Genomic DNA, 27,410 nt, shown 5'->3' on the forward strand with positions numbered 1-27,410 from the left:
TCTTTAGTTTGTGGTCAGTGGCTGGCAATTCAGCTGGGTTACCAAGGACTTAAAGAAACGTGGAAACCCGTCTTATTTGCTCAGTCCTTTCTGCCGTGCTCAAATGCCCGTCTCTTGGGAGAAAATAAAAACCAGGTTTAAGACAGACAAGGAAAAAATGCATGAATTAATTAACTTCATCAAGTATTAACCTTGTGCCAAGCACCTACCCAGATTCACCCATGGTTTCCTGCCTGCTGCAAAACTGCAAAACCCACGGGAAACCTGCCCTTTTGAGAAGAAGCTGTACCACACGCCCCCCCATCATGTTCATCGGGTCCTGTAAGTGTGAACCCGTTTTATTGGCTATCCTGTGCTGTTTTTATTGTTCTCTGTAATTGTGTGATTCAGTTTTATAACATTGTTATATGTATTAAAGGTAAAGGTATCCCCTGTGCAAGCACCGAGTCATGTCTGACCCTTGGGGTGACGCCCTCTAGCGTTTTCATGGCAGACTCAATACGGGGTGGTTTGCCAGTGCCTTCCCCAGTCATTACCATTTACCCCCCAGCAAGCTGGATACTCATTTTACTGACCTCGGAAGGATGGAAGGCTGAGTCAACCTTGAGCTAGCTGCTGGGATCAAACTCCCACCCTCATGGGCAGAGCTTTCAGACTGCATGACTGCTGCCTTACCACTCTGCGCCACAAGAGGCTCTTTGCTATATGCATTATATACACATTTATCACATTGTTTAATTCTGTCATCCACTCTTGAGTCTCAACCAGAAAGAAGGGGGATAAATGAAGTAAATATTGGGAAGTCACATAAATTTATGATCAAGATATTGGCACTATTGTTTGCTCAACACTGCCTCACTCATGGAACGCCCACCCCATTGACTCCTTGCCTGGCACGCAAGGTTCTCCCCACCTCTTGCAAAAAGAAACTTTGGTTTGCTTAAGTTGCTGGTTATTGATTTCTCAGACACGCTGCTAGTCACTGCACCTAGCTGCAATTTAGAGCTTATGTCATTTGGATAGGCTTTGACTCTCCCTTGTGAGTTTTGAGTAAGCTGCTGTAATAATGTGTTAAGAACTTGTAAGGAGAACTTTTAGGGAGAGATATAAACCTTAAAAACCTTAAAAAGAAAATAAGTACATCAGTGCACAATTTGTCAAAAGAATTGCACGAGAGAGAAATGATACTCTACTTTTTTATTAAAAAAACAAAGGTGGGGGGGGGGGGGGGGAGAAGGTGGTTTGTCCTGCCTTTTAAAAACAAATTTGAAATGTTTGGTTAATTTGCTAGCCCACTTCCATGGTATGATTCTATGCTCTTGCTTGGGAATTCCAAAGATAATGCTTCAGCCTCATCAAATGCCTGCACCAAATTCCTACTCTTTTCTATATTGAGTAAGTGTTTTCAAGCACTTTGTAGCCTTGTCCTTTCCCTTTAGGGTCTTATTTCCTGACATGAAATTTGCTTAGTCAGCAAATCTCCCCCCCCCCCCCCCCTTGAAGGCTGTGGCTTTCTCAAATGCTTCTCTCCAATCTGGAATCTCTGTTCTACCCAGACTCCATGACTATTTCTATCTTTTAAATTCCTCCTCAAAATCATTCCCCTTGCTTCTCATAACACTTTTATCCCTATCTGAAATGACATGTAATTTTCAGTGTATTTTTTATTAACAGCTGCTATTAATAGTAGTTTGCACTTAGCATTTGTATTTAACTACTAATAATAGTGCTAATTCCTTGCTTGCGCAAGAAATTATTTATCTCCCTTTGGTTTTGTTTTTCCAAATTCTTCTCCCTTCCATATTTTCTATTTTGTTTAGAAATTAAATCAGATGAAAATCTCACAGCATTACATGGCCTTCTCAGTAACAGACCTACTGTAGCAGAAAGCCACCAGAGGGAGGAGGAGAGCGGAAAATGTGCCCTTTCAATTCAGCCCAGCTGCCAGAGAGCACATAACTGCAGTCTTACTGTCTTACACATAACATTATGAACTTCCCCGAAAGGGAAGAATCCTGAACAAGCAGACCTGTGTCTACAGCAAGTGGGAAAGGGAAGGCATAGCTGGAAAATGCATGAATCATATTTGGGCTTGACATCCAAGATAAAACTGCTGACACAGAAAAGCTGTGAGCCTTAGTTCCTGTGCTGTGGTAGCTCTCTATTTAGAAACAGGCCTGCTGTGGGTAACTCTGTTTCTAAATTTCTGGGCAGAGCAACCTGGAGAATGTGGCTCATTTCCTACACTACACAGGCAACAGGCTTCACCTGGACATAACACCCTGAGGAAAAAAATGCTCTTGATTAGTGGTGGGGTTTATAATATCCATAATACCCATCATTATGACAGACAAGATCCATGGAACGAATGAATCTCATCTCACTGGAATATGTGTGCCCTCCCGCCCCCTGACGCATTGCATTCCCTCTTAACCCTTTTCACCTGTTTTGTTTTGTTGCATTTCTTCCAGGTAACATACAGGTGTTTGTCCGGGAGGCCCCCTGCATGAGTCAAGCTTGCACAAGGTAAGCATAGCACATATCCCTCCCAATCTAGGGCCTAGACTGACCACACCTGGATCAGTGCTGGTGGAAACTGGCCATGAAGGGTGCTGGGTGGCCAGAACCAGTTCGAGCCATGAGGCTGCACAAGCCTGTGAAAAGGGCAGATCCTCCAAGGAAACACCGACCTCCTTGCCACCTTCCACTGACTGCAAGTATTCTTCATCAGCAACCACTCTGTGACCAAAGTAGCTCAGGGTTTCTTATTCTTATTAACATCCCCAGTGTCAACACTGTCAGTTCTTGTGTGGCCTAGTACTCTTCTGAGAGAACAGAGTGACCTGCAGAGCAGGGACGCTGGCCGTTGAGCTGCAATCATCCAAAGAAATAAATCAAAAGAAGATATAGAAGAGCACTCTTGCCTCCCTCCAGGGAACAGGGGCCATTTGGCTGTGAAAAAATACACAGTGAGTAGGAGAATCCAGCTTCATCCAGAAATCACAGGCCACAGGAAGAGGAGTTGCAGGCCTTTATCTGACATCTCTTGAGTGATGTATCTGTTTTCCAGTTCCCACAGCCAGGATAAAAGTCCTGGCTCTGTGACTTTTGCTCCCACGAGGAGGGAATAGCTCTACTGCTAACCAGGCCCTGAGGAAGAGCCAAGAAGACATTTCACAATTGAGGAAGAGGCAAGGCTGTGCAAGGAACAACTCTGCAACTGCATGTCAGTTTGGCTTGGGCCCATTATGCACGGCTGCTGAAACGGCGATTTCTGGTCACATGGAAAACGCAGAGGGGGAAGAAGCGAAGCAAACCACTTATGCACGGGACAGGACGCAACGGCAGCAAAACCCAGAGTAACCGATTATGCACGCGGCGACCCCGGCACCGCTTCTGGTTGCGACCCGGTCTCCCGGAAGCTGCGCTTTCTTCTGCGTTTCACTAACGCAGCTTTTTCGGCGGCATGCACTGAATCTGCGGCCGGTTGCAGCCGGCGCTGTGCGTTATCGGTGATTTTAGTCGCCACCATTCCACCTCGAATGCTCGCTATCCCCCCCCCCCCGTGCATAATGGGCCTTGTACAGGGTAATGACCGCTACGAAGCAGGGAATTCTTGCTTCAATCTCACCTCTGCCATCAACTCCTTAGGCGGCCTGAAACAGGCCATTCCCTCACGCCAACTCTCCTCACCATCACAAGCAAAATTGGAACAGTGACCCACTTGCAGAATTGATGTAAGATGACAAGATTCTCAGACTATTTAAAAAATAGCTGGCTGCACGTGGGGGAGTGCAGAATTTGTTAGCAGCTATAATCTCTACACATCACTGCAGGCTCTTGAGGAGGAAGAAGAGGAAGAAGAAGAGTTGGTTCTTATATGCCGCTTTTCTCTACCCGAAGGAGGCTCAAAGCGGCTTACAGTTGCCTTCCCTTTCCTCTCCCCATAACAGACACCCTGTGAGGCGGGTGAGGCTGAGAGAGCCCTGATATCACTGCTTGGTCAGAACAGCTTTATCAGTGCCATGGTGAGCCCAAGGTCACCCAGCTGGCTGCACGTGGGGGAGTGCAGAATCAAACCAGGCTTGCTAGATTAGAAGTCTGCACTCCTAACCACTACACCAAACCAGGCCTATGACTAAGACCAGGGCAGTTCAAAGTTTTATGGGCATCCCCCATCCTCCACTTCTTGGCTCTATTTGATGTCAACTCCAGTCTAGGCTAACTAGAAGAGGGTGCAAAGTGGGGGGGGGGGTAGAGATGGGTTTTTAAAATTGTATTTTATTATTGTAACCAATTTTATTGAATGTTTTATTGTTGCAAATTTCCCTGAGCCCATATGGGAAAGGGCAGTCTAGAAATTAAATATCATTCATCTTATTACTACCTGCTTCCCGTACCTCCTCAGTAATCCAGAGGGGCTCCTGGCTTTACACATCCTTGGTTAGAGTCAGAAATGAAAAGGTATGTGTGCGTTTGGAGAGATCTAGGCAACAATAAAGTAATTCTGAACTAAGAAGAACTGAACCGGGAAAGAGGCAGGTGTATTATGGCACCTGTTTAGCTTTCAGGCCAGGACCAGTGGCTAGTGGCATGCCAGTTCTAGTTGTCATGGTGAGGTCAAGGAGATATGCAGGGTTAGTGCGGAGTACTGTTTAAGAACGGTAGACTCTAATCTGGAGAGCCCGGTTTGATTCCTCACTTCACATGAAGCCTGCTGGGTGACCTCCATCTAGTCACCGTTCTTTCAGAACTCTCTCAGCTCCATCGACCTTGCAAGTTGCCTGTTGTGGGGAGAAGGGAAAGGCGATTTGTAAACCACTTCAAGACTCCTTCGGGCAAAGAAAACAGGTTATAAAAACCAACTCTTCTTCTTCAGGGCTAGTTTTAGGATCAGAACCCTGAGATTAATCATTATTAAATGCCAGAACTGGAACATCAACAGTAAGAAAAAACTGGGCATGGTTCTGTTCATATTTTTTATATTTATTTGTAGCCATTTAAACTAGTATGTCTACTGGCACTACACATCTAAAGATACATTTCAGTTCAATAATGTACAACACATAGCATAGCTGTACAGTTGAAAATTAGCCAAAAAGCATACCCGTTAAATAAAAATTAATACATTTTAAAAAATTTTAAATGATTTTTAAAAAGATTTTAAATTCCATGGAATTCAAAGTACTGCTGGACAGTCTAATCTGACACCTGTATAAAATAGGAATGCTTATCTACCCTTAAAAGATGCTGCGTTTCTTACTAGCAGTGGTGCAAAATTTGGCCATGTAAACAGTTGTATGGCTTCCTCCCTCATTTAGCAGCAATTGTATCTTTTCCCTTGATGGCAGCCCTGTTGTTCTTGTTTTCTATAGCCAGAGCCTTACAAGCTTAGGACCAAACAAGAATATGAATAGGGGATGGGTTTTATGTATATCTGTGGAGGATATGGATGTGTACAACTGCTCAAGTCCTAAGCAGGGCATGTGAGACTATAGATAAGCACACAGGAAAGGAGAGAAAAACATTGTCCCCACTCCTCCAGATGCAATTTTGATTGTATTCAGCACTGGAGATACTTGGGGAGGGGGAGAAATACTTAAAGCTACAGTACATAGCAGGATATCCCTGGCTGTGTCTTCATGCAGGCGTGACAAAAACTGTATCATGTGTTGCTTTGTAATGATTATAGAAGGAGATCATGCGATTGCTCTACTCTTAGGCAAGGTACCAGGTCACTCAGCTGAATAGCCAGCTAAAACCTTTCTTGCTGGGGAGAATGTACATGTCACAGAAAGAGCCATTTAGATCCTGCAAATTGAAAGAATTCTGTTCAACATGTGCCATTCTGATATTTTGTTTTAATAAATGCATTACTGAAAGGACCATATAAAAAGTTGTCTGTCAAGCTGTAGTAAGGTAAGGTGATGGCAGGGCTTAGCTCCCTTCACTAGTATGCTCCATTTTGGGTAACAAATGACATTTACAACTCCCCCCCCCTTTTAGATGGAAGTATAGGGACATGTATACAAACATATGTGAATCCTCTTCTTCATGTCTTATTCTGCTGGTCTGTTCAACGGTGTGCCACATACACAGAACATGCTGTGCTTTTCATAATAAAACAGTGAATGGCTTGTTTCTTGTTTCTTTTTAATTGGTGCTGATCTTATTTTTCAAACACTTTAGAATGATTTGTATAAAAACAGGAGCAATGTGTTTCAGGGGGAAACTCACAAAACAATAACGTATTAGTACTCCAAAGTTATGGTAGCACCAGCTCCACGTTATAAATAGCTGTGTCACACTACGCATGTAACAAAGGGGGAAATGCATTAGAATTTGGGGCAATAACCTAAGACTACACAAAGGGAAGTGGAACAGCTAGACAGAGTGTGAAAGGCTGGGTCCAGCAACTGATTAATGGAGCAGTACTTTCAAATTTTGGCTTGCTCATACGCAAGTCCTGTCAAGGCACGGGCTATTAGACAATATGGTTCTGGAACTTGCTGGAAAGGCTCGGAGTGACAGAACGTTCTCTCCCCTGTGATGGCTCTGGCTAAAGAGTTCTGGGTAAGGTTGTGCTCTCCATGAATCAACAGGTTCAACATCTGGGGATATTCTTGGGCTTGGGCCAGCTGCTACGTAAGCAGATGGCAGCCCAGTTTCACGGAGTAAATTCACTCTCCAGTGTAGAGCTCTGAAAAACAACAGTGCTATTAGCGAGTTTTCATCAACTTTCCCCTCATGCAGAAGTGGCCCAGGAGTGCCTTTTAACAGCCCTAACCGCTTAAGGCAGCTGTGGTCTTTCCTGGGCTGAAAGGAACTGGCCACTGTGGTGCATGCTCTCACTATATCTAGATTAGATTTCTGAAAAGTACTCTGTGGAACTGCCCTTAAAAAGTGTTCAGAAACTTCAATGGGTGCAGAATGCTGCAGCGAGGATGCTGACTGAAGCAGGTCATGGTGAAGAAGTTGGTTCTTATATACCGCTTTTCCCATCTTTGCCAAGCTAAGCTGCTTGTGTCCTACCTGGCACCAGAGCACCTCGCCACAGTGATCCATGTGACAGTCCCCTCAAGACTCGTTCAATGTGGGCCTACCCTTGGATCTAGTTTGGAAATTGTAACTGGTCCAAAATGCTGCTGCTTGAGTCCTCACTAGGACACCATGGAGGACACCCAAAGGGTGTGGAGAGGAGTGACTCCATCTTCTTGGAGAGGAGTGATAATTGTAGTGCCTCAGGGATCTAGCCTGGGCCCTGTGTTGTTCAATATATTTATAAATTTTATTACATTTAGTTATTACATTTATTTACTGCCCTCCCTTGTGGCTCAGGGCGGTTAACAGTGAAATTTATGGTGCAATACAAGAAATTATTGAAAACATATATTTCTAACAGTGGAAACTCATAACAATAAATTGTTGAACGTTTAACATTTAATTATCTGTTCCACTTAATATTTCTGGTAAGGCCTTGGAGGAGGAGCAAGAGGGCGTCACCCCAAGGGTCAGACATGACTCAGTGCTTGCACAGGGGATACCTTTACCTTATAGGAAATCAACAGCAATGACTGAGCACAGGATATTTATTGTTAGCTTTTTAATAGTGATAACTGTATTTGTGTGTTTTAATGGTTTTATTCTATAAATGCTATATGCTGCCGTGGGATGATAGATTCAAGAAGGGTGGCCTATAAATCTAAATAATAAATAAATAAATAAATGTTCTAGATGCAACAGCACAATAGATTGTTCATAGGGGAGTGAATAAACCCAAATCAATGATAAACAGGCATTGGAAAACAAAAACTATATTTAAAAAACAACAATTGGCAAACTCCTCTAGAAAAAGACAAAACTGATTAGGCTTGAACTATAGTAACTATAGACAAGCTGACAACCTGCAGTGATTAAAAATGTGGAAGTATTAGAAAGACTGAGTCTCCTATTGTAAAGGGAGTGTTTGTAATCCATTTAATATGCTAAAGAAGGATTAGAATGTAGTTATTTTAGGTTTTGTCTCTTTGAATAATATACATAAAGTAGTGAAGCCTATTGCATTCTGTAATACAATCGGCATTAGTTCATAGTTTGGTGTGGGTTTAATGACTCAGTTGGAAGCTGGCAACCCTAAGAGGAGGTTGCTGGGTGCACAGCAGTCTTGACCCTAGTCAGGTTTATGCACACCTAGGTAGTATGGAATTCTAGAACATGAACCTACACCAATCTGGAAACCTTTCCTCCTCGCTGCAATGTTTTCTTGATCTGAAATAGGTCAGGGGGTGGTAGGTGGCTGCGGGGGCATTACACACTTTTGATGCCCCGCTTCCAAACCTCAAGGAATATTTTCAGACCAGGAACAGCCAAGCTCCAGGTGGGGCCTGGAGATCTCCTGGAATTACTGCTCATCTCCAGACTATAAAGATCAGCTCCCCAGGAAAAAATGGCTGCTTTGAAGGGGTGACTCTGTAACATTGTATCCCACTGGGGTTTAGGGGTATCAGCCTCCAGGTAGGGTCCAGGAATTCCCTGGAAGTACAGCTCATCTCCAGGAAGTTAGGTTGAAGGGAAAGCTCTCTCTCCTCACATGCATCCCTTCAAAAGGAATGCATGCGGGCCCAGACACCCCTTGTTTGCTTAGCCGGTGATGTCTGACCTTCTGAAGCCTGAGGCCTACTGCTGGCAACTGCAGTTCCTGTTGTCAGCAAGGACAAGTTGTTGCCTAATAAGAGTGGATCACCTAGTTCCCCCCTAAGTCTCACTGTCTACTTTCCTGTTAAGCTAACTCCACTTGAAATTCTGGGCCACTTATGCCTTTGATTTCATAGGACCTTCCTGGCAAATGCTGTTTTTTATTTACCAGGCGAAGCTTGAAAGAAGTCACTTCAGTACCCATGTCTCTCCAGCCATTTACTTGTTCACCATTGACAGTTTCAGGTGGTAAATATTCTTTATTTAGATCTTCCTGCACTTTTCAGACTCGCAGGACCCGTGCTGGTTTGTCTTTCTGTCTGCACCCTAAAATAGAAACAGTTGCTGTTAAGGGCTGGCTGAAGCCCGTAGCCCAGGAGGGACACACCTGTACCACTCCATCCAAACCTCAGTCTGCAAGCCTCTACAATCGTCTCTAGTATCACTGCTCATCTCTAGATTATAATGATCAGCTCTGCAGGCAAAAATGACTACTTTGGAGGGTGGACTCTGAGGCATTGTACCATTTTAAGGCCCTCATCCAAACCTCCGGGAATATTTCCAATCCAAGGGCAGCCAACCTCCAGGAGGAGCTCATTTCCAAATTACAGGCAGAAAGGGCTGCTTTGGAGGATGGACGGGATTGTTGTGCAGAAGAAACAATTAAAGCCTCCCATGCTGGTTGTTGTGAAGTTGAAACACTTGAAGCCTACTGCACAGGGTTGTGCAGATGAAACAGGAGGCAAAAGAACCTCCACAACAACCCTGTGGGGTAGGCCTCAAATCTATGGAGAGTCATGGAGAATAAACATACATGGATTGGTTGTGTCTTCCCTCCAGCAGCGAGGCCAGCCACATAAGTATTTTAAATGAGAAGGGGCTTTTCTGTGGCCTCCCTGTCACCCAGCAGTTCGCAGAAAGGGAAATCTATCCGCCCTCAAAAGGAAACCACAAGTAAACCCACAGACTCCTCTGCGTTGCTCTCAGAAATGCCTCCCTCGCCTCAGTCAGGGGCTGTTAGAGGCTTCCTTCACAGCAGGGCTGAAGGGAGGTGGGGAGTTAGCTGCCAAGCCCAACAGCAGCTAACTCACCAGCCAACAGACTATGAAGAACTGAAAGGACTATGAGGAGACTGGTCAGGGGTGGGACACACACGTTGATTGGGTGGCCACCACAGGGTTGTTGGGAGTGGGTATGAGTGGGGCCAGGCCAATCAGGATGCGCAAAGCTTTGCCAGGAGGCTGGACAGGCTCCACCCAGGAGGCCTCTGCTCAAATATTTTAACAGCGAAGCATTAAAGAAAAGATATATGATTCTCAGTAGAATTTTCTATTACGTATGTAATGGGAAATAATTTTTAATTATAATGGGCAAATTTATAGTGGATTGGATGTTTTGATTCCCTTCTACTAAACCTTCCTTTGAGGAAGAAAGTCTATCCCTATGGAGAGGGTTTTGGTGTAAAGGAGTCATAGGATACAACCCAGCATTTAACAGAGGTACATATGATGATCAGGTCTACGTAGCTAACTCAGGGTCAAAGCAGGCCAGCAGAAAGGGCCACTTTCTCTTGCAGAGGGGCCAGGTGGCACCTGGGCTAAGTAGATTCATGAAATATTTGAGATAACCAAGCCAATTCTGGCTGACTGGTTTGGTCACTGCTCCCAAGGTATACCAAAACTCTTGATAAATTCTATACTAGGCCTTTATAAATACTCTATGTACAGATATCTTTTTTTACTGGCATCTGACAATCCAGAATGGTCAGTTAACTGATGTCACCCAGAGCAAGTTGCTCTCCTTTAACCACTGTATTTCTACATATTTGGACACATACTTGCCCCACCCCCTGTTAATCCACTTGATGGCTCATGCCATTGATAGGCAGCTGTTGTCATTGCCAAGGTACCTCCTTCTTTTCAGTCTACATCAAGCTGTTGAAAGGGAGCTCTGCTTCTTCTCTGCTCTTTGGGTCTGGTCCTTTGTACAAAATGTACTTTGAACTTACCTGGAGTCGTCTAGGCCTCTGGGTTTTCAAATCAATGTCATTTCTCCAAGGGATACTCATTTTATTACTTCTGTATTTTAAAAACAAACAAGAAAACATACTTAAAAATTAAATTCTCCCAAGAACATAGTAAGCAAACTAATTGTGCACCTATTTTCCTTGATTTAAGTAATGAGAAAAGTGATGCAAAATTACTAGAAATTATGAAGCCATGGAAAAACCCTCACTTTTCATTTTTTCTGCCCCTTCTTTCTTTTCTGAGGTGTGTGTAGAAATCTGAAATACATTCCACACTTATTCTATCAAACCTGCATTTATTTTATTGCCTTACCATAAAAAATGTATTAGTTATAACTAGGATACAAATAGGACAGTTTGGCACATTTTTGGAATTTAAAAGCACAACCTGCCTAGTTTTCTGAATGCAAAATCGCAAATGTAATCAACACTTTAAAACAGCTACGACCTATGCTATCTTAGCACGTATGTTAATTTTTGCCACCTAAGAAATAAGAAAAACACAGTAGTTCAAGTTAGAAAACAAATGTCATAGTTAAGTATTGTTTAGGCAGAAAATCACCGCAGCATATTTGGATATCAGATTACCTTTTTAACACTGAAAACCTCTTAAAACATTACACATACTAATTGTTGCCAAATTAATCATGGTTAAATATACATAGCCTTGAAAATATTGCCTATAACTACTATACATGTAGGGATAATCAATACTTTAGATAGCCTTATTTAATTTTTTGACACACATTTTAAGTAAAACCCTGTCTTAAAAAGCATTTTACTCATTCCAACAGAGAACATATTGCAGTGTTGTTTTAATGCTCCCTAAAACTTCCTGATTTTACCTTTAAAATATTTAAAACAGTTTGTCAAAAACAGTTTTCCAATATTTTCTAGACTTTCATGTCTTACATATTATGCAGTACCTGGAAGCCATAGTTGGCTGCCCGGTAATTAAGCCCTGCCTGCACAGGTCTGCCTTATTTAGAAACCACTGTGCAAAGCTTGACTGAGCAGGGGTTTGTACCCTACTATTATGATTTTGAAGCAGCTCAATAAAGTATTCTTATTCTACTTTTCCTTCAGACCTTAAGCTGTGTACATTTAGGTGTTCAAACATGAAGGCTAGCATTGAGAGCAAGTAATTTGCTTAATAGTAAGTAAACCATTCCATATCTAGACACTATGTCTCAACCACTCACTGTACAGCTGGGTTGCATTAATGGAGCTTTCCCGGCTTCCACCCTGTTGTCCTTCTGGTCTAAGAAAACTCAATATTATACCTGCAAGAAGTGGGGGCAACCTACTTGGATGGTGAGCAAACTGGAGGCAAATAATATTATTCAATCTGATAAATAGGTTGCTCTGTTCATAATATGTGTTACTATGGCCACTAAAATGAAGTTAATGGAGGAAGGCACAGAATATGGCAAACCTGAGTCTGCTTTGCCACCACTTCTGCCAATGGTGGCTCACTGCCCAGGATGCTGGATGAGACATGCAAACCCACCAGTTCACATTCATAATGCACTCTGGGATCAGCAGAACTATGAAACATCCAATGTGTACTTTTTGAACCATGAACCAACTGCTAATTTCGGCTGCAGACTGTTTGCAGATATTCAAAGATTTGGAAAAGGCAAAAGAATCTGAGACAAATTAACAATGTCATAAAAAAACAACTGAACAAAACTAGGTTGCTGTGTGTTTTGCTTTATGAATCTTGCACTTTAAAGTGTACAAAGCTCAAAGTTTTACACAAGACTCTACACTTTTAAAAAACAGACAGTTCTGAATACGTCACTCAAACAAGTCAACAGGGAAAATAAAAGCAAAAGTTTTCCCGCTATGAGGGAGCATGCAAAAAGTTTTATTTTACTGCCACTTGTCAAGTGGAGTTCATTGTCACAGTCCTTAAGTGCATGGGGAAGGGTTCACAAATTGTACTTCATCACAGAGTTATTTCGCAAACATAAAAACACTTTATGTAGCTAAAGAAAGCAAAGGACAAAACAAGGCAAGGACAAAAATCCCTCTTAAGTTAAAACAATCTATGCAGCGGCCAATATACAAGAAACAGCACTGAGCATACCCAAATACAATTCACACACTGATCAGTCATTTTTTAAAAAATGGCACCCCTGGGTGATAATTTACAATATACACATTTATTGGAAAAGGAGGGGAGGGGGAACTAACTCTCCACAGGTGAGTGTATTAATACAGATAAGAGAAGCACCACTGGCCCAAGTGTGATACTTATTACAGCTGCAAAACAAAAGAAAAAACCCAAACAACCTACATGGAAAAGCAAATCTAAGTATGAAAAATCAAGTGTCTCTCTTTTGACCAGGTCTCTCCCCCTTCCCCTCCATAGCCAGGCAAGTATTGCCACAGATGGTGTGCTTCATAGTTCAGCACACTCGTACTTCAATTTCAGTGCTAGAATCTTTCAAACAAAACAAAATTCATCAGTTGTACTTTGACAACAAGAGCATGTGAATTACTTATAAACATTCAGAACTGGAAGTGTACATTTCTGGCAGACAGTGTTGCCTATTAAATACAGACCAGCCAGCACTCACAGAACATAAAAAAGGTTTTCAATCATAAAAAAATACTATAATTCATCACCAGACTTTTTTCTTTACAGTTATAAATAATAAATAGCATAACACAGTAGATTACAAATGGATCTTTTTTTTTAAAAAGCCCAGTTCGCTTTTTAAGTAAGAAGTAATTTGCTGAACCCCAAAACTTAAACCAGGATATTGGCAGCAGGTTTACTTCTCTTAGCTCATGTAAGTTCTTTAAAAGTCCGGCTATATGCAGGGCCAGCATCCAAACAAAAGCATTAAAAAAGCTTCCCCCTAGAATTAACACTTGCCTATTGGCCTGCCCTTCTCATAAAGCAGAGCCCAAGGCTTGTTCTGATGATGCAGAAGACGATGTAGTCAGAGAACAGTTAGGGCTGCTCACAGAACTCCTCCCACTGGATCAAGCATGTCAAAAAGCAACTGAGGGAAAACAGCGGTGGGCTATAGCACCTGATACAAGTACTCATTTTTCAAGACAAAAACCAAACAAACAAAAAGCCCATTCCCCCACCCAATGTTTCAGTTTACATTCTTCTATTTTGTAACCACATTCCCCTAAGGCACAAACATATCTCGGTACCACAGGAGACACCAAGGGCCCAGCCAATTCCACACAGTGACCCTAAGCCCTTGTGGCAGCTCATACTGTGCTTTGTTGCATTCTCAAGGCCAAAAAGAGTTCTGCAATTCACATAATCTTTTAGCCGTCTGGGTTAGAGAATGCTGCAGGGGAGTTATATAGATGTGCACAGGAAGTTTTTCTTCTCTTCCTACTGTAAGTATAAAGGAGCTATAATAGCATTCCATAACTTTTTTTAAAAAGTGGATCATTATTGGCTCCTGGAACTGTAAGAGGACCTGAATCTGAACAGTCTGAAACATCTTTCCTTTTTGGGGGAAAGATGACAAAAGGAGAGGCTCCAATAGATAAATGAGGAACAATTTTACATTTTGATGTGATCATTTTTAGGGGTGGGGGAAGTGTAGTCCAAAATATGCCTAATATTATGCCTTCCTAAACAAATATCAACAATCTAGTTTATTAAAAATTTTAAAGCATTTCAAAGATTACATTACAACTCTGGAACCACTGTTCTTATTACCAGAATAAGTAATCATGATAGCAACAGTGGACAATTTCCCCATCTACAGTTTTAATGTCATTCCAACTTAGGTGCTTGTTTGGGATTTTAAAAAAAAGTGTATGCAGTTTCCTTGAAAGCAAATTAGTACAATCTGAGGAAATACTTGTAAAAATAAAATTTTAAAAAAATCAGCAAACCCAGTCATCAGTAGCACACATTCTTTAAGAAGGATAACCAAAATCACTTGTAGCATCAGGTTATGTTGATATTCCCACTCAGTATTTAAATCCTCATATCCTTAAGGATTTAACTGCATGGGTTTTTCTGTACAATGTACAGTACAGTAACAGCTCAGCCAGACATTGATGACTGGGTAAGTCACTTGGGTGAAAGGTCATCCATTAAGAGGAATGAAGAACATGAGTTTGAACATGTGACTGGAGATTCTGTAGTAGTGCTGCCTTTGGCCAGTGAATCGGATGATGAACTCACGCTGCTTGTGCTCCCATCCAGAATATCTGAAGACAAGCTAGGAATAAACAAGGAAAACCATTTGCTTTATCAGCATTCAAAGAAACAATGCATGCAACATTTAAAAAAAATCACTAGAAATTGGGAGGCAAATGTGCTTGTTAGAGGAGCAAAAATAATGAACTGGGAGGGGTGGGTCCCAGTGAAGAGACAAATATAGAATAGTACAGACGCACTGGGAAACCAATATGGCAATAAAATATCCAAATTAGACTTATATAGAGTCGTCTCTCTTCAGTTTCAGTAATTCTTTTGTTCTTATTTCACACAAGTCCCCTTTTTCCTTTTAACAAAGTTAAATATTTTCAGACTGTACCCCCCCCAATGCATACTTGTTGCTTCTGTGTCAGTAACTGGAAAGGTAAGATTCTTTCCACCTACTGCTGAAGAGAGAGGAGGGACATGCCTCCTTCATGGGAAATTGGCTTTTGGTCCTTTGTTAGTTTTAGTTTTAAATAGAAACTTGTCTCTAAGGGTTCTTAGCAGTTCATTATATCTACTATCATTCCATAGCGCCTCAAGGTCCTTGAGATGAACAATAAAGCCATTGTTTTACAAAATAATTTTCAAGTTATCTCAACAGGTACTTTGAAGTAGTAATGAACTATAACAGAATTAAGTCCTGGTGCTAGGCAATAGAAGTGCAGGCCAGCATGGCCTGCATAAAATACGCTGTATTTTGAACTCAGATTTTGGCTCTTCCTCTGGAGATTAAGCAAGAAGATCACTAGTGTTAGAACAAGACAGGTGAACCAGCAAGCACAAAAATAGTGCACTTGATAATCAGAAGACCTTAGCCTTTAATGCAGCAACAAGCTAACTATAGTGTTTAACATTCTGTAATATGAAATAAAACAAGTCATTTCTGGAACACAGTGAAGAAAGAACAACATCTATTCCAGTAATTCACAATAGCCTTATTCATTTTACTTTTACCAGGTACTGAGGTCTGTCAATTGTGCCACATCAGGGGAAAGCATATTGGTGGTTCCTTGGAAGAGTCTCTTTGGCTGGCTTTCAGTTTCCATCTCACCTATACAAATCAAATCCATCCTGTTAGATTTCAGAAAGAGCCTTTCTAGCTTAGTAGCACTGAAGTATACTTCACAAAGATGCTGGTTCAACAAAAAGAATATATCCAGTAGTTTGCATAAGCCTATTGACATATTGTAATTCAGCCACACATCAGTATTTTATGGCCACACTAGGATCATCCAGACTATGGAATATGCATATTCCAGTCTGTCCATGTAAATGTAGAAGAAATATACTACCACTCAGCCTCTACTTGAAGACTGGTGGCCCTGAAAACTCCTTATTTTTTATAGCACTGAAGGAATATTCATTCTCCTTAGAAGAAAGAAGAATGGCAGCTTCCATCATGCAGAGGTCCCTGGGGAAGAATTGTTCTTTGCATCAAAGTATAGTAAGCATGAACACATCTCTTGTGCTCAGGAATTCCACAGCTCTCTTTTGTTGTCGAAAAACTGAGAATACCCAACAGGAGAAAAGCGAGAAAATAGGTCTGCTGCATTTTTATCCTACCCTTCCTCCAAAGAGCTACCGATGGCATGCATCGTTCTTCCCCCTTCGGTTTTGTCTGCACAACAAATTTGTGTGGTAGGTTAGGCTAAGAAAGAAGGGTTGGCCCAAGGTAATGAATGTCCAATTTCAAATGCTGCGGCCCCATTCGTAATGCCAAGGCTGAGTGCTCAGTCCACACAGAGCAGGTTTCTGCAGCAGGCCATGTATGCCATCCATAATCAGCAGCAGCTGCAGTACGGCCATACCAACATGGCTCATGTAAAACAAGACCATGTCCAGACTGGAACTGCAGTTGCCATACCTCCTCGTCCCATAGCCCCACAGATCCATGGTGGGCTTTCTCAGTGAGGTGTGCTCCAGAATGGTATGCTCATTCTGAGCTTTTATGCCTTCTCCATATACTTAAATATGACACCACCAAATTCAGTCTCATTCTTCTCAGGAGCTCCATTCCACTCCCCAAGCATGGACGTCCGCACTTCTCCAAATGACCTGAAACCCCAGCCTGCCTTGGCTCAGTTGCTTGGCCCCATGATGGAGCTTGCCCTCATGGCTAAGGCAGAGACCCTTGGAGTGGTGTAGTCTGTCCTGAACTGGACGTTCATCAAGCACCTTCCATTCTGTTGGGGTGCCAGTAGGACAGTGCAGGGCTCCTTCCCCTCATCTGGAGAAAGGCAGGGTATCTTTTCTGCTATTCATGACTCCATTTGGGCTCATAAAGCAAATGACACTTTCTCACACAGTAGCCCAACATAACCAGACAGAAACAGTTCGATTTCATTCAGTAAAAATATTTTAAACTTTTTAAAAATCGTCAAATTTATTAAACGTTTATATTCTGCTACCTCGTCCAAATCAAGGCAGCTAACAAAGCAGTAACAGTTGCAAGTTAACAAAAAACAAAAAAACAACAAATGTGTTCAGGATTAAAAAATACAGAGTTAAAATCTACCAGAACAGCATACTACCTACCCTCCTTAGTACATTAGCAAAATACTAACTCAGATCTCTTTAAGAGGCATAGATAAAAACATGAAAACTATTGATAAGCTACATGAAATCTTCATGCTTAGAGGCAGCATGGCTCTGAAGATTGTGGAGAGCAGGAAAAGGCAGTTGGGTTCAAGCCCTGCTTGTGGGTTTCCTGGACACATCGACAACTGTGAGAATCAGGATGCTGGTTTAGATGGATCCTTGGGCTCTTCATTTTTTAACAGTCCCATCACAACTGTTCAACCAGCATTAATAAGTGAGCTAAAGAACCCTATAGCAAGAAGGCACAATGGGAGATGTACTTTCAAAAAGGATTACGAACACTAACTGGATCCAGTCTGTCTATCTCTTACAAGCATCACATCCAAGGGCAAGGAAGAGGACATTGTCTAGCATCTGCTCCACAATCTAGAAAGCAGGCCTATTTACTTTAAAGCATCTGTGACACATACCTTTCCTTTTAATGGGGCCAAGAACACTGGGCCTGATGCAATTGATTGGACTCTGGCTTCTCCTGCTAAAATAGAGTGGATTAGTATATTCTGGCAATGAAATATTTCCAAGATCATAACGAATAATGTGCTTGAAATAGGATTTTTAAAGCACACTGAAGAGCCTCAAGAGAACAAATTATCTCCAAAAGGAAGTATCAGAATATTACTATCATTAACCAGGAAATGTCAATAAATGACACATTTGTCATTTAGGAATAAGCTGTTAATTTGCTTGTAAAAAGGGGTCTCACTAGCAACTCAAAAGTGTGACAATGCTATGGTCTTAGACTTTATAGTAATACCATCAGCTTTTGAAAACACCTTTGATAAAGATGCCCCAGAAGGGAAGCTTCAGGTCTCTATCTGAACTGGATATTGCAGTTTGCAACTTAGACATCTGATAGATACTTGAAGGCAGTTTTCCAATTAATTAGGAGTCCATTTCAAAGAAACAAAGCCATGATAAGACAGGTTTTTATTCCCTGACCCTACACTTTTCCATTACAGGGGGTCCCTGTAGGCAGTTTTTACCTACGCCAAATCACCAATTTTCATCGTGCTTTCTTCTTCTCTCCTATCCTATTTAACATTTTCATGCGCCCTCTTGCTCAGCTGGTACGGAAGTTTGGGCTGGGCTGTCATCAATATGCAGATGACACCCAGCTCTTCCTCCTGATGGATGGCCGCCCTGTCTCTCCCCCAGAAGCATTAGCCAGCTGCCTTGAAGCAGTGACAGCTCAAGCAGAGTCGTCTGAAGCTCAATCCATCAAAGACGGAGGTCCTGTGGCTTGGTAAGAAGGGACCATGTGAGGAAGCGCGCCTGCCCACCCTATATAGTGTAGAGCTCACTATAACTCACTGTGCTAGGAACCTGGGTGTGATCCTGGATGCTTCCCTGACAATGGAAGCCCAGGTCACGATTGCATTCTACAATCTCCGCCAAGCCAAGCTACTAGTGCCCTACCTGGCTCCGGAACACCTAGCTACAGTGATCCATGCAATGGTCACCTCCAGACTGGATTTCTGTTAACTCGCTCTACGCAGGCCTGCCCTTAGCCTTGACCCGGTTACTACAGCTGGTCCAGAATGCAGCGGATCCTCACAGCAACACCATGGAGATCTCACATCCAGCCCATCCTACATCAACTGCAATGGTTGCCAGTCAAATGCCGAATCAGGCTAAAGATTCTGGTAATTACCTTCAAGGCCATATGTGGTCAGGGCCCAGTGTACCTGGGGGACCGCCTCCCTGCCTATGCCCCCCAAAGAGCTCTACGCTCCACTGTCACCAACCAGCTACTGGTCCCTGGTCCTAAAGAAGTCCGCCTAGCCTCGACGAGGGCCAGGGCCTTCTCTGTCCTCGCCTCCACCTGGTGGAATGAGCTCCCAGATGAGATCAGAGCCCTGACGGAGATAAAGCAGTTCTACAGAGCCTGCAAAAGGGAGCTCCTCCACCAGGCATTTGGCTGAGGCCAGACACAAACAATCGACATCAACAAGGCCCCTGCCCCTCCAGAAATCCACCAAGACTCCTGGACCTGTTGTATTATTACTGTTTAATGTTATACAGTTACTCTGTTATTATCAGTTAATATTATTAATGTTATAACTAGTTATATGTAATGTTTTCTGTATAGTTTCTTCAGTTCCATGTATACCGCCCTGAGCCTTTGGGGAGGACGGTATAGAAATGTGAAAAATAAATACATAAATAAAACTCTCCTGAAACCATGAGGACTTTGCGTGCCATGCTCACATGTTTAACTGCAACTGTGAGCACATACCGGGAATATTTGCGTAAGCTTCAATGAGATACATGTGCAACAGAAATGAAATAGAAATAACGTGTGCATAAGAAGTCTTTGAAGCTGAACCAACTTTGGTCTCCGGCCCAAGCCACGTATCACTGCACATGACAGCAAGTCTGACTGCTTCTTATTAAGTTTAAGACATCAACTTACTTTGAAAATCTCCTTGTGGGACTGGGAATGGGGCTTGGAGGCAATCCATTACTACTCACGAACATTTGCAAAGATGGTGAAAAACATTGCTAGGAAACACAATCACATTCACAGTCTTTGTAGACATTTGGAATTCAACACTTTAGTCTCTAAAAATAAAAATCCATTAAAAAAACTTATACGTATATTTATTAAGCGCCACTCCCAGACCCTGCCAGCTGTTTACAATAAAATTTAAAACCCATAAAAAATCCATGAGCTAGCTAAATCTTTTTTCTTCCATCTCCTTTAACAAAGCAATGTTATAGTCCAAGAGTTTAAATACTTATGCTAAAGTGCACGTCTATTCATTTTACTATCCTAACATGGCTTGTTAAGAAAGCATCAATAGAATTAGAAATAGGCAAGCAGAGCTCTTCTGAGAACTACCCATTTGTAAGGAACCTTGTTCCTTATGAACATGGAATCTTAGATTCTCAGGCTCCTGGGCAAGGGGGGGAGGGGAGAGAAGATCTCCCATTCTTAGGAGAGCTGCTACCAGTCAAATCTGCAACACTGTTTAGGTGGACAAATAGTCTGACTCAATAAAAGGTAGAATAAGAATTGTAAGCATACGCTCACATGTAACACTGCCTTTGACAAAAGGCCAATAGCTGTAGTCAAAATGTCATCTTCTGTATGTGAACTACTTGAAGTTAGTTCTTCTGGGAAGCAATTTTGTTTTATTTTTTTGCTTCCCTACAGAATCAAGATACAGTCATGCACCTCCAAGAATTTCCCTGGCTTTTCTCCTACCTTTCTAAAAACGGCTTTGCTTCCAAGTTTTGGGAAAGATTGCAGTAAAGCCACAATGGCTGCTATGCATGTAGGAAAATGTGGAATTTCTGGTTCACGTAGCACCCATTTTTCCAAACCCTGTCTCTGAAGCCATTTACTCCACCACCACAGGTGGTTTTTAAAAAAGCACTGACTATCATTTTATCACTATACCACTGTAACAATAGATATAGGAGATTCTCTCAATCCCCAAATTTCATTGTAAAAGAATAAGTCTCTTTCCCCCTCCTTTCCAGAGACACAAGGAAAAAGGCATATGTTCACAAGGGAAGAAGCTAGAGATTAACTTTTTTAAGAAGAGAAAAAGTTTGGAATTCAGAGAGCCTGTGGCACCTATCATGACAATGGTATACTATTAGAATTACATCCTAGTGTGGATTTAATAAAAAAATGTTGAAGCAGTTTTGCCTGAGGAGTGGGGGGGGGGGGGGGTGGAGAGCCACTTCCAGGAGAACTGGGGCAGAGAAACTGTGGTGAAACATAGCATATGAAAAAACCACTGTTGTTGCACTTAGGCTGCAGCTGCACCAGTGTACCTGGGTAACCACAAAACCTTGTGTCTCTGTGAGAGATGCATAAATCCCCAAAAGCTCTAATTAGGGCTTGATCTATTACTTAACAGCATTATCTTACCTATATCATTTAGTTTTTATATGGAAATTGTTCAAACACTATAAACTCCCTGACATACTATATGCTATCCAAAGCAGTCAGTCTTTACATCCCCTTCTTATGACCGGTACGGGCTTTGTGGCAACTGCAAAGCTTTTTGGCTGCAGTCCTATAAACACTTACTTGGGAAATCAACTCTACTGAACTAAATGAGATTTTCTCCTCAGTAAACATATGTAGGATCAGGCTGTCACGTCACTGAAGTTCCCTCTACTTCCTTCATGTTACTTTCACATAAGATACGAAAGAACTTGCAAATTTCTTATAATCCCTATTATAATACACAGTTCAAGCTCAGACAGAGAATAAAATTCTCTGTTCTCATGGCAGAAAAGTCTTTCCAGAAAACATTCAACCTCCTTTGCAACTTCCAATCTTCTGGAATCTCTATGGCGTACCTTTCCAATTCCTCTTGTAGGTGAAGGCGCTGGAGAAACAGGAATAAAATCTATCCTCTTTGGAGATGAAGATTTTTCAGATTTGTCCAAGTCATTGTCACTCTGGGAATACAAGATATCATGTTTACAGTCTCACAATCCACAGCAGCTATGGACACTGAACCCCAACATTTAGATGAAAAACAAAATGGCTGATCAGTGGAGCCTGAAGTACTCTCCACTTGAGCTATTTCCCCCCTTAAGTTCACTGGTCAAGTGAAAAGGTAAAATTAAAATATTAAACATCTTTAGAGAGATTACCAGGCTCAAGCTTTCCTCCCATGACTGGCTTATCTGCATTGCTGTTTGCACTTCCCTAAAACACAAAAAGGTTTATCAGTGGCTACAAGATGACCACTGGCTACTTTCTTAAGGCACAGTAGTTACACCTACCTTTCATGTGCTGTTTCTCTGTTCATCAAATCAACTCCTTCTTCCTGTAAAAATATAAGATTTCACCTCTTACCTCTTGTTATCTTCATCTTGACTTTAATTCCTACAACAATCTATGTTTTCAGAACTAGAGCCAACATGTACTAATCAGCCCAATTGAGTGGTCCAGCTGCACCAACCCATTTTAGATTGTAGATTGAATGCTTCCCATATAACGAACAATTTGCAGGAAGAAAACCAGTAAGGAAGTAATCTTCCCTCTACAGATTTTCTGGTTACAGAGGAAATTTTCAAACACATAATCCTCTATCTGGACTATGAAGTGTTACAACCTCAAATTATCCAATTATGCTGCCTGCCTCTGTGTCATACCCCTGGTATTCCTTGGTGGTATCCCATCCCACCCTGCTTAGCTTCTGAAATTAGGCTAGCCTGGGCTATTCAGGTCAGGGCTGCTAACCATATAATTCAACATTATAATGTAAACAAGAGCACTCTAGACAGTAATACAGTCAAATGTATTACTACCTCCCTTATCCTACCATGCAAACAGGAACCCCAGAATTTGCACTGAATACATTAAGACAAGTTAATCTGCCTATGTACAATATTTGAACTTCTAAATTCAAGAACTACTGGGCAAATAGAGCTTGGAATTTGTACCACAATGGCACCAAGAACATAATTACACCAATAATATTTGAGGCAGTAACAATTAGCCATCTTATAGGAAAAATGAGAATTGATGAAAGGCTGTATATCCCCAAGAAGTGAATTCTCACTTACCCTTCTTATTTGATGAAGTCGGCTGCTAGGGATACGAATTGGAGATGATGATACCAGCTGAAAAGGTGAAAAAAACATACATTTCAGAAGTTACAACCGCATCTCCTAGGCTTTGTTTAAGGCTAACATTGGTCTAAGAACCAAGCATGCACTGAAATGAACTTTTGCCAATACAATTCATATTCACAGTCTCTTCTGATTGCAGTGCATATGAACATTTCCTGTTAATCAATAGAAAACAAAAATGTTCATTTATATAATAAGAAGAACTATAACCTCTATCTCCTGCCTGTCAGGGACTACAGAACATTTATGTATTCAACTTTCATCTTTTCTATTTTAATGCAGAAGAAATATACTTCCACTCAACCTCTGCTGCAAGGCTGGCGGCTCTGAAAACTCCTCATCTGTATAGTACTGAAGGAACATTCATTCTCCCCGACAGAAGTCATCATGCAAACAAAACTACTGCCTAACTATGACCCATTATGCACGGCTGGTGGGGGTCTGATGGAAGATGCGAAGGAGGAAGCTGTGCGGCAAGCCATGTACAAATGGCACAGCGGCAACGCCTGGAGCAGCCTCCATTGTCAAAAGGTTGAAAAATCGTTTTTTAGATCAAGAAGTATAAACAGAATAAATACCCACTTCTTGTAAGAGTTTCCCTTTTGTCTTTGCATGAGTTTTGAGGCAAGTTACAATGCAGAGAAATTGAGCATGTTCTTGTCAGTGGGTACATTCAACTCAAAAGGCATTTTTAAAGTTTCTACAAGATATTAGTATACTCTAATAAGGAGTCTCACAATTACTGTAGTAACTCAGTAGTAATTCAGCTGTATCGGAGTCAGGGACCTTTCTATAAATCACTATGAACAATTAGTACTCCTTTGGGGAGCCTCTGATTATAGCCACATCTAGTCTTGCTGTTCTTGTTAGTTGCCAAGTCATGTCCCACCCATTGCGACCCTATGGAGAATGATCCTCCAGGCCTTTCTGTCCTCTACCATTTCCCGGAGTCCATTTAAGTTTGCACCGACTGCTTCTGTGACTCCATCCAGCCACCTCATTCTCTCTTGTCCCCTTTTTCTTTTGCCCTCAGTCGCTCCCAGCATTAGGCTCTTCTAGTTTAGTTTAGTCAGGTCTAGTATAATTCCAAAAAGATACACATTATTTTCATAAGATCAAAGTTCTGCTAGCTTTTCACTGCCAGTTCCGGCTCGAATGATATAACTGCAATAAGATTTTAGCTGGAGACACCCCCTTATCAAAAAAAACCCTTATTGTACACTATCCCGAGTATATCCTGTACACTATTTCCACCTTTACACTAGCACAAGATTCTGTATGCTTACATTGCTCTTCAATACCACAGTTTTTGGTCTCTGCTCTGAAGGTCACCTACCATGCTGTGCCGGTTCATAACTGTCGTGCTGTTCCTACGGGTTCTCAAGACATAAGGCTGAAAAACCTGTGAATTATCACTGAAAGAAACAACAATTGTTACATCTCTACACATCATTCAGCCATTTACATTTCTATTGCAGGAATTTGGTATTGTACTAACATTTTTACTCTCCATTAAAATGACACAAAGGCATGAAAAAGCATAAATGGACTATTAATGTACTAATCTCATAATACCAAATGGCTCCCATTTACAGTACATGAATTTGCTCTTCTTCTAAACTTTGCTGTTGAAAACTTGCCTTTGGCCAACTATAAGATTTGGGTTGGGGGACGGGTGAACCATAGAGCACATCATATACTTAACCCAAGCCATAAAGATGCACACATCATTACTTTCCTAAAGCCTATCTCAAAGAATATAGATCTGCTTTCTCAACTTTCTTACCATTGTGAGACCCCTGAATCATTCTTCAGACTTTGAAAAACCTCAGAAGTGGTGCAATTATTTTTGAGAAACATAGTTGTGTACACTCCCACCCAGGGATTCTTCTCCCCATGCCACCCCACCCCATTCAGGCCCACTTTGGCCATCACTGGCCATTTGAGGAGAGGGTGGTGGGTTGATATGACAATATATGGTAATATCACCCAATAAGTGTTTATGCAAACCTTGGTTGAGAAAGCCTGATCTAGACAAAAACAAATATTGTTTTTTATGCACCATACTTTCCTTACTGGCAAGTTACGGATTATACGTTCCTCAGGGCATGCACCTGTCTTTCTGAATTTGTAGTTTACTTATATCCCACTTTTCTTTCTGATTGGGATACAAAGCAGCTCTTCATATCATCCTTCCCTCCTTCACTTAATCCTCACAGCAACAACGTTGGGAGGGCAAATTAGGTTGAAATGCTACGGTGGGCCCAAGGTTAACTAGTGAGCTTCTAGGACCAGGGTGATCTGGCCCTGGTCTTTTCAGGTCCTATTCCAACACTACTACACCATGCCTGCCCTCATCATGCTGTAGACATGGATGAAAATAAGATGGAGGGTGAGATCCAATCATACTGCCCTCCACAAGTGGCAAAGAAGTACTTCTCCTCAATTGGGTGAACATTTTCTTCACTTTTGTGTGGCTTTTCAGAAGGGCACCACCAGACAAGAAGAACTGGGAAGTCAATGACATATATTCAACTGTGAATCTCACCCCCCCCCCCATTTAATGTCTCACTTCCACTGACTAAGGATATCTTACTAAGGATGCAATCCTAAATGGACATATTTGAGAGTCAACCCCATTGTTTCAATGTTGGCAGTGTGTTCGATCCAAATGGGTAGCCATGTAGGTCAGAAGCAGCAGAACAAAATTTTAGTCCAACAGCACCTTTAAGGCCAACAAAGTTTAATTCTGGGCATAAGATTTCTTGTGCATACAAAAGCTTATAGCTTGAAGAAACTTTGTTGGTCTTAAATGTGCCAGTGGCCATGTTATTTACCAAGAATAACATTAGGAACTTAGCCCTAATAACAGCAACATTACATATCAATAAAGGCAATATTTTGAGGCTAATAGCAGGAATCAACACAGCTGGAAATTAGCCAAATTGCCAGGAGTAGGGGTAGTCAACCTGTGATCCTCCAGATGTTCATGAACTACAATTCCCATGAGCCCCTGCCAGCAGGACTCACGGGAATTGTAGTCCATGAACATCTGGAGGACCACAGGTTGACTACCCGTGGCCAGGAGGATAAAGGCAGGAGGTGGCCTACGGAGATTCCTACGGCAATGTAACTTAACACAGACTGATGTTACCCTAATAAACTATTGCTGTTCCTAATAAAAGCAACCCTCATCCAAGTGCTGCGACTAATCATCACAACGACACAGCCAGGCACCAGGATGTCCTAGGCCAGGGGTAGTCAAACTGCGGCCCTCCAGATGTCCATGGACTACAATTCCCATGAGCCCCTGCCAGCGTTCGCTGGCAGGGGCTCATGGGAATTGTAGTCCATGGACACCTGGAGGGCCGCAGTTCCATGCATGCATGCAAAGCGGAGGAGGGAAGAAGCCCGAAGTGGAGCCGGGGGGGGGGGTTCTCTTCCTTCCGCCCCTGGGGCCTCACCTGAGCCCGTGGATGAGGGGCGCGCTGTTGGATCGCCTCAGACCGCCCCCGTCACTCCCGGCCGGCGGCAGCTCCAGATCCAGCTCCATTTTCTCGGCCTGAGCCATGGCGGCAGCGGCGGTCACTGAAGGCGGGAGTTTCTCCTCATGGCCGGCGGTGAGAAAGGGGGGCAGGTGGAGGGCGCCGGTCTCGTCTCCTTTCTCCGGCCTCTCCCCCTACAGGCCCTGCTGAGACGGGCGGACTTCAGGGGGAACCCGGCCAGCGAGGGAGGGGCAGCCGCCGCAGCGCCCCATCCCGGGGCGGAAGACAAGGGGCGCCCGATCGGAGCTGTGAGCTCGGCGGCGGCGGCGGAGGAGGAGGAATCGCTGGGGCGCGTGCGCCGCCGCCTCTTCTTCGCACACAGTACCTTCACAGGTGGAGGCCAAGCAGCCAGTCACAATGCGCACGCGCAGCGAGGGGCGGGCGGGCGGAGGCGAAGCCCCAGAGCCACCCCAGCACGCATGCTCGGTTTGGTTCTCTGGTTTGTACATGCGCGCGAAAGTGTTGGTTTCGTCAGAATAGGTTCGTCTTCCTCCCTGTCGTTGCCTCTCGCGAAAGCCGATTCGGGCAAAGCGATTGGCTGGTATGGTTTCAGGTGCTTTTTGAAGAGGGGACGAATCAGTAAAGCGTATTCTGCGGTAGAAAGAAGGGGGGGGGGGGAGGAGGCCGTTTTCTTCCCGTCAGGTTTCTTCTCTCCGGTTTTTGCATCCAGACGTAGTATAAAAGGGAATAGTGTAGTAAGAAATATATGGGGGTTGCTGGCGACCCATCCTAACTTCTTCATGGCTGC

At 42.7% G+C, this 27,410-nt stretch overlaps 1 protein-coding gene, 1 long non-coding RNA gene and 2 other non-coding genes across 7 annotated transcripts; 1 reads left to right on the forward strand and 3 right to left on the reverse strand.

Annotated features, from left to right (window-relative positions):
• On the forward strand, nt 1–23,688 carry LOC143822922 (uncharacterized). Of its 2 annotated transcripts, none has more exons than XR_013226305.1 (3): nt 1–321; nt 2,472–2,526; nt 23,400–23,688. It is a non-coding gene; the product is annotated as an uncharacterized LOC143822922 (long non-coding RNA). The 2 variants fall into 2 exon arrangements; XR_013226304.1 differs by lacking the exon at nt 2,472–2,526 and adding an exon at nt 16,262–16,354.
• Nucleotides 12,418–27,087, reverse strand: PABIR2 (PABIR family member 2). Of its 3 annotated transcripts, none has more exons than XM_077308630.1 (10): nt 26,582–27,087; nt 24,454–24,532; nt 23,052–23,108; nt 22,266–22,309; nt 22,134–22,188; nt 21,834–21,935; nt 19,927–20,015; nt 17,924–17,988; nt 15,864–15,966; nt 12,418–14,931 (listed from the first exon to the last, which is right to left on the reverse strand). In XM_077308630.1, the coding sequence occupies exons 1-9, from the start codon at nt 26,686–26,688 to the stop codon at nt 15,866–15,868; spliced, it is 699 nt and encodes a 232-aa protein (XP_077164745.1). In that variant the 5' UTR covers nt 26,689–27,087; the 3' UTR covers nt 12,418–14,931; nt 15,864–15,865. The 3 variants fall into 3 exon arrangements, with proteins under 3 accessions (XP_077164745.1, XP_077164744.1, XP_077164742.1); XM_077308629.1 differs by having other exon boundaries at nt 15,870–15,966; nt 17,924–17,985; nt 26,582–27,086; XM_077308627.1 differs by having other exon boundaries at nt 15,870–15,966; nt 26,582–27,081.
• On the reverse strand, nt 16,186–16,320 carry LOC143823291 (small nucleolar RNA U109). Its single transcript, XR_013226453.1, has one exon. It is a non-coding gene; the product is annotated as a small nucleolar RNA U109 (small nucleolar RNA).
• Nucleotides 23,392–23,514, reverse strand: LOC143823292 (small nucleolar RNA U109). Its single transcript, XR_013226454.1, has one exon. It is a non-coding gene; the product is annotated as a small nucleolar RNA U109 (small nucleolar RNA).
• Nucleotides 27,088–27,410: the final 323 nt, after the last annotated feature.

Source organism: Paroedura picta, chromosome 13 (assembly GCF_049243985.1).
Source record: "Paroedura picta isolate Pp20150507F chromosome 13, Ppicta_v3.0, whole genome shotgun sequence".
Lineage (NCBI taxonomy): Eukaryota > Metazoa > Chordata > Lepidosauria > Squamata > Gekkonidae > Paroedura > Paroedura picta.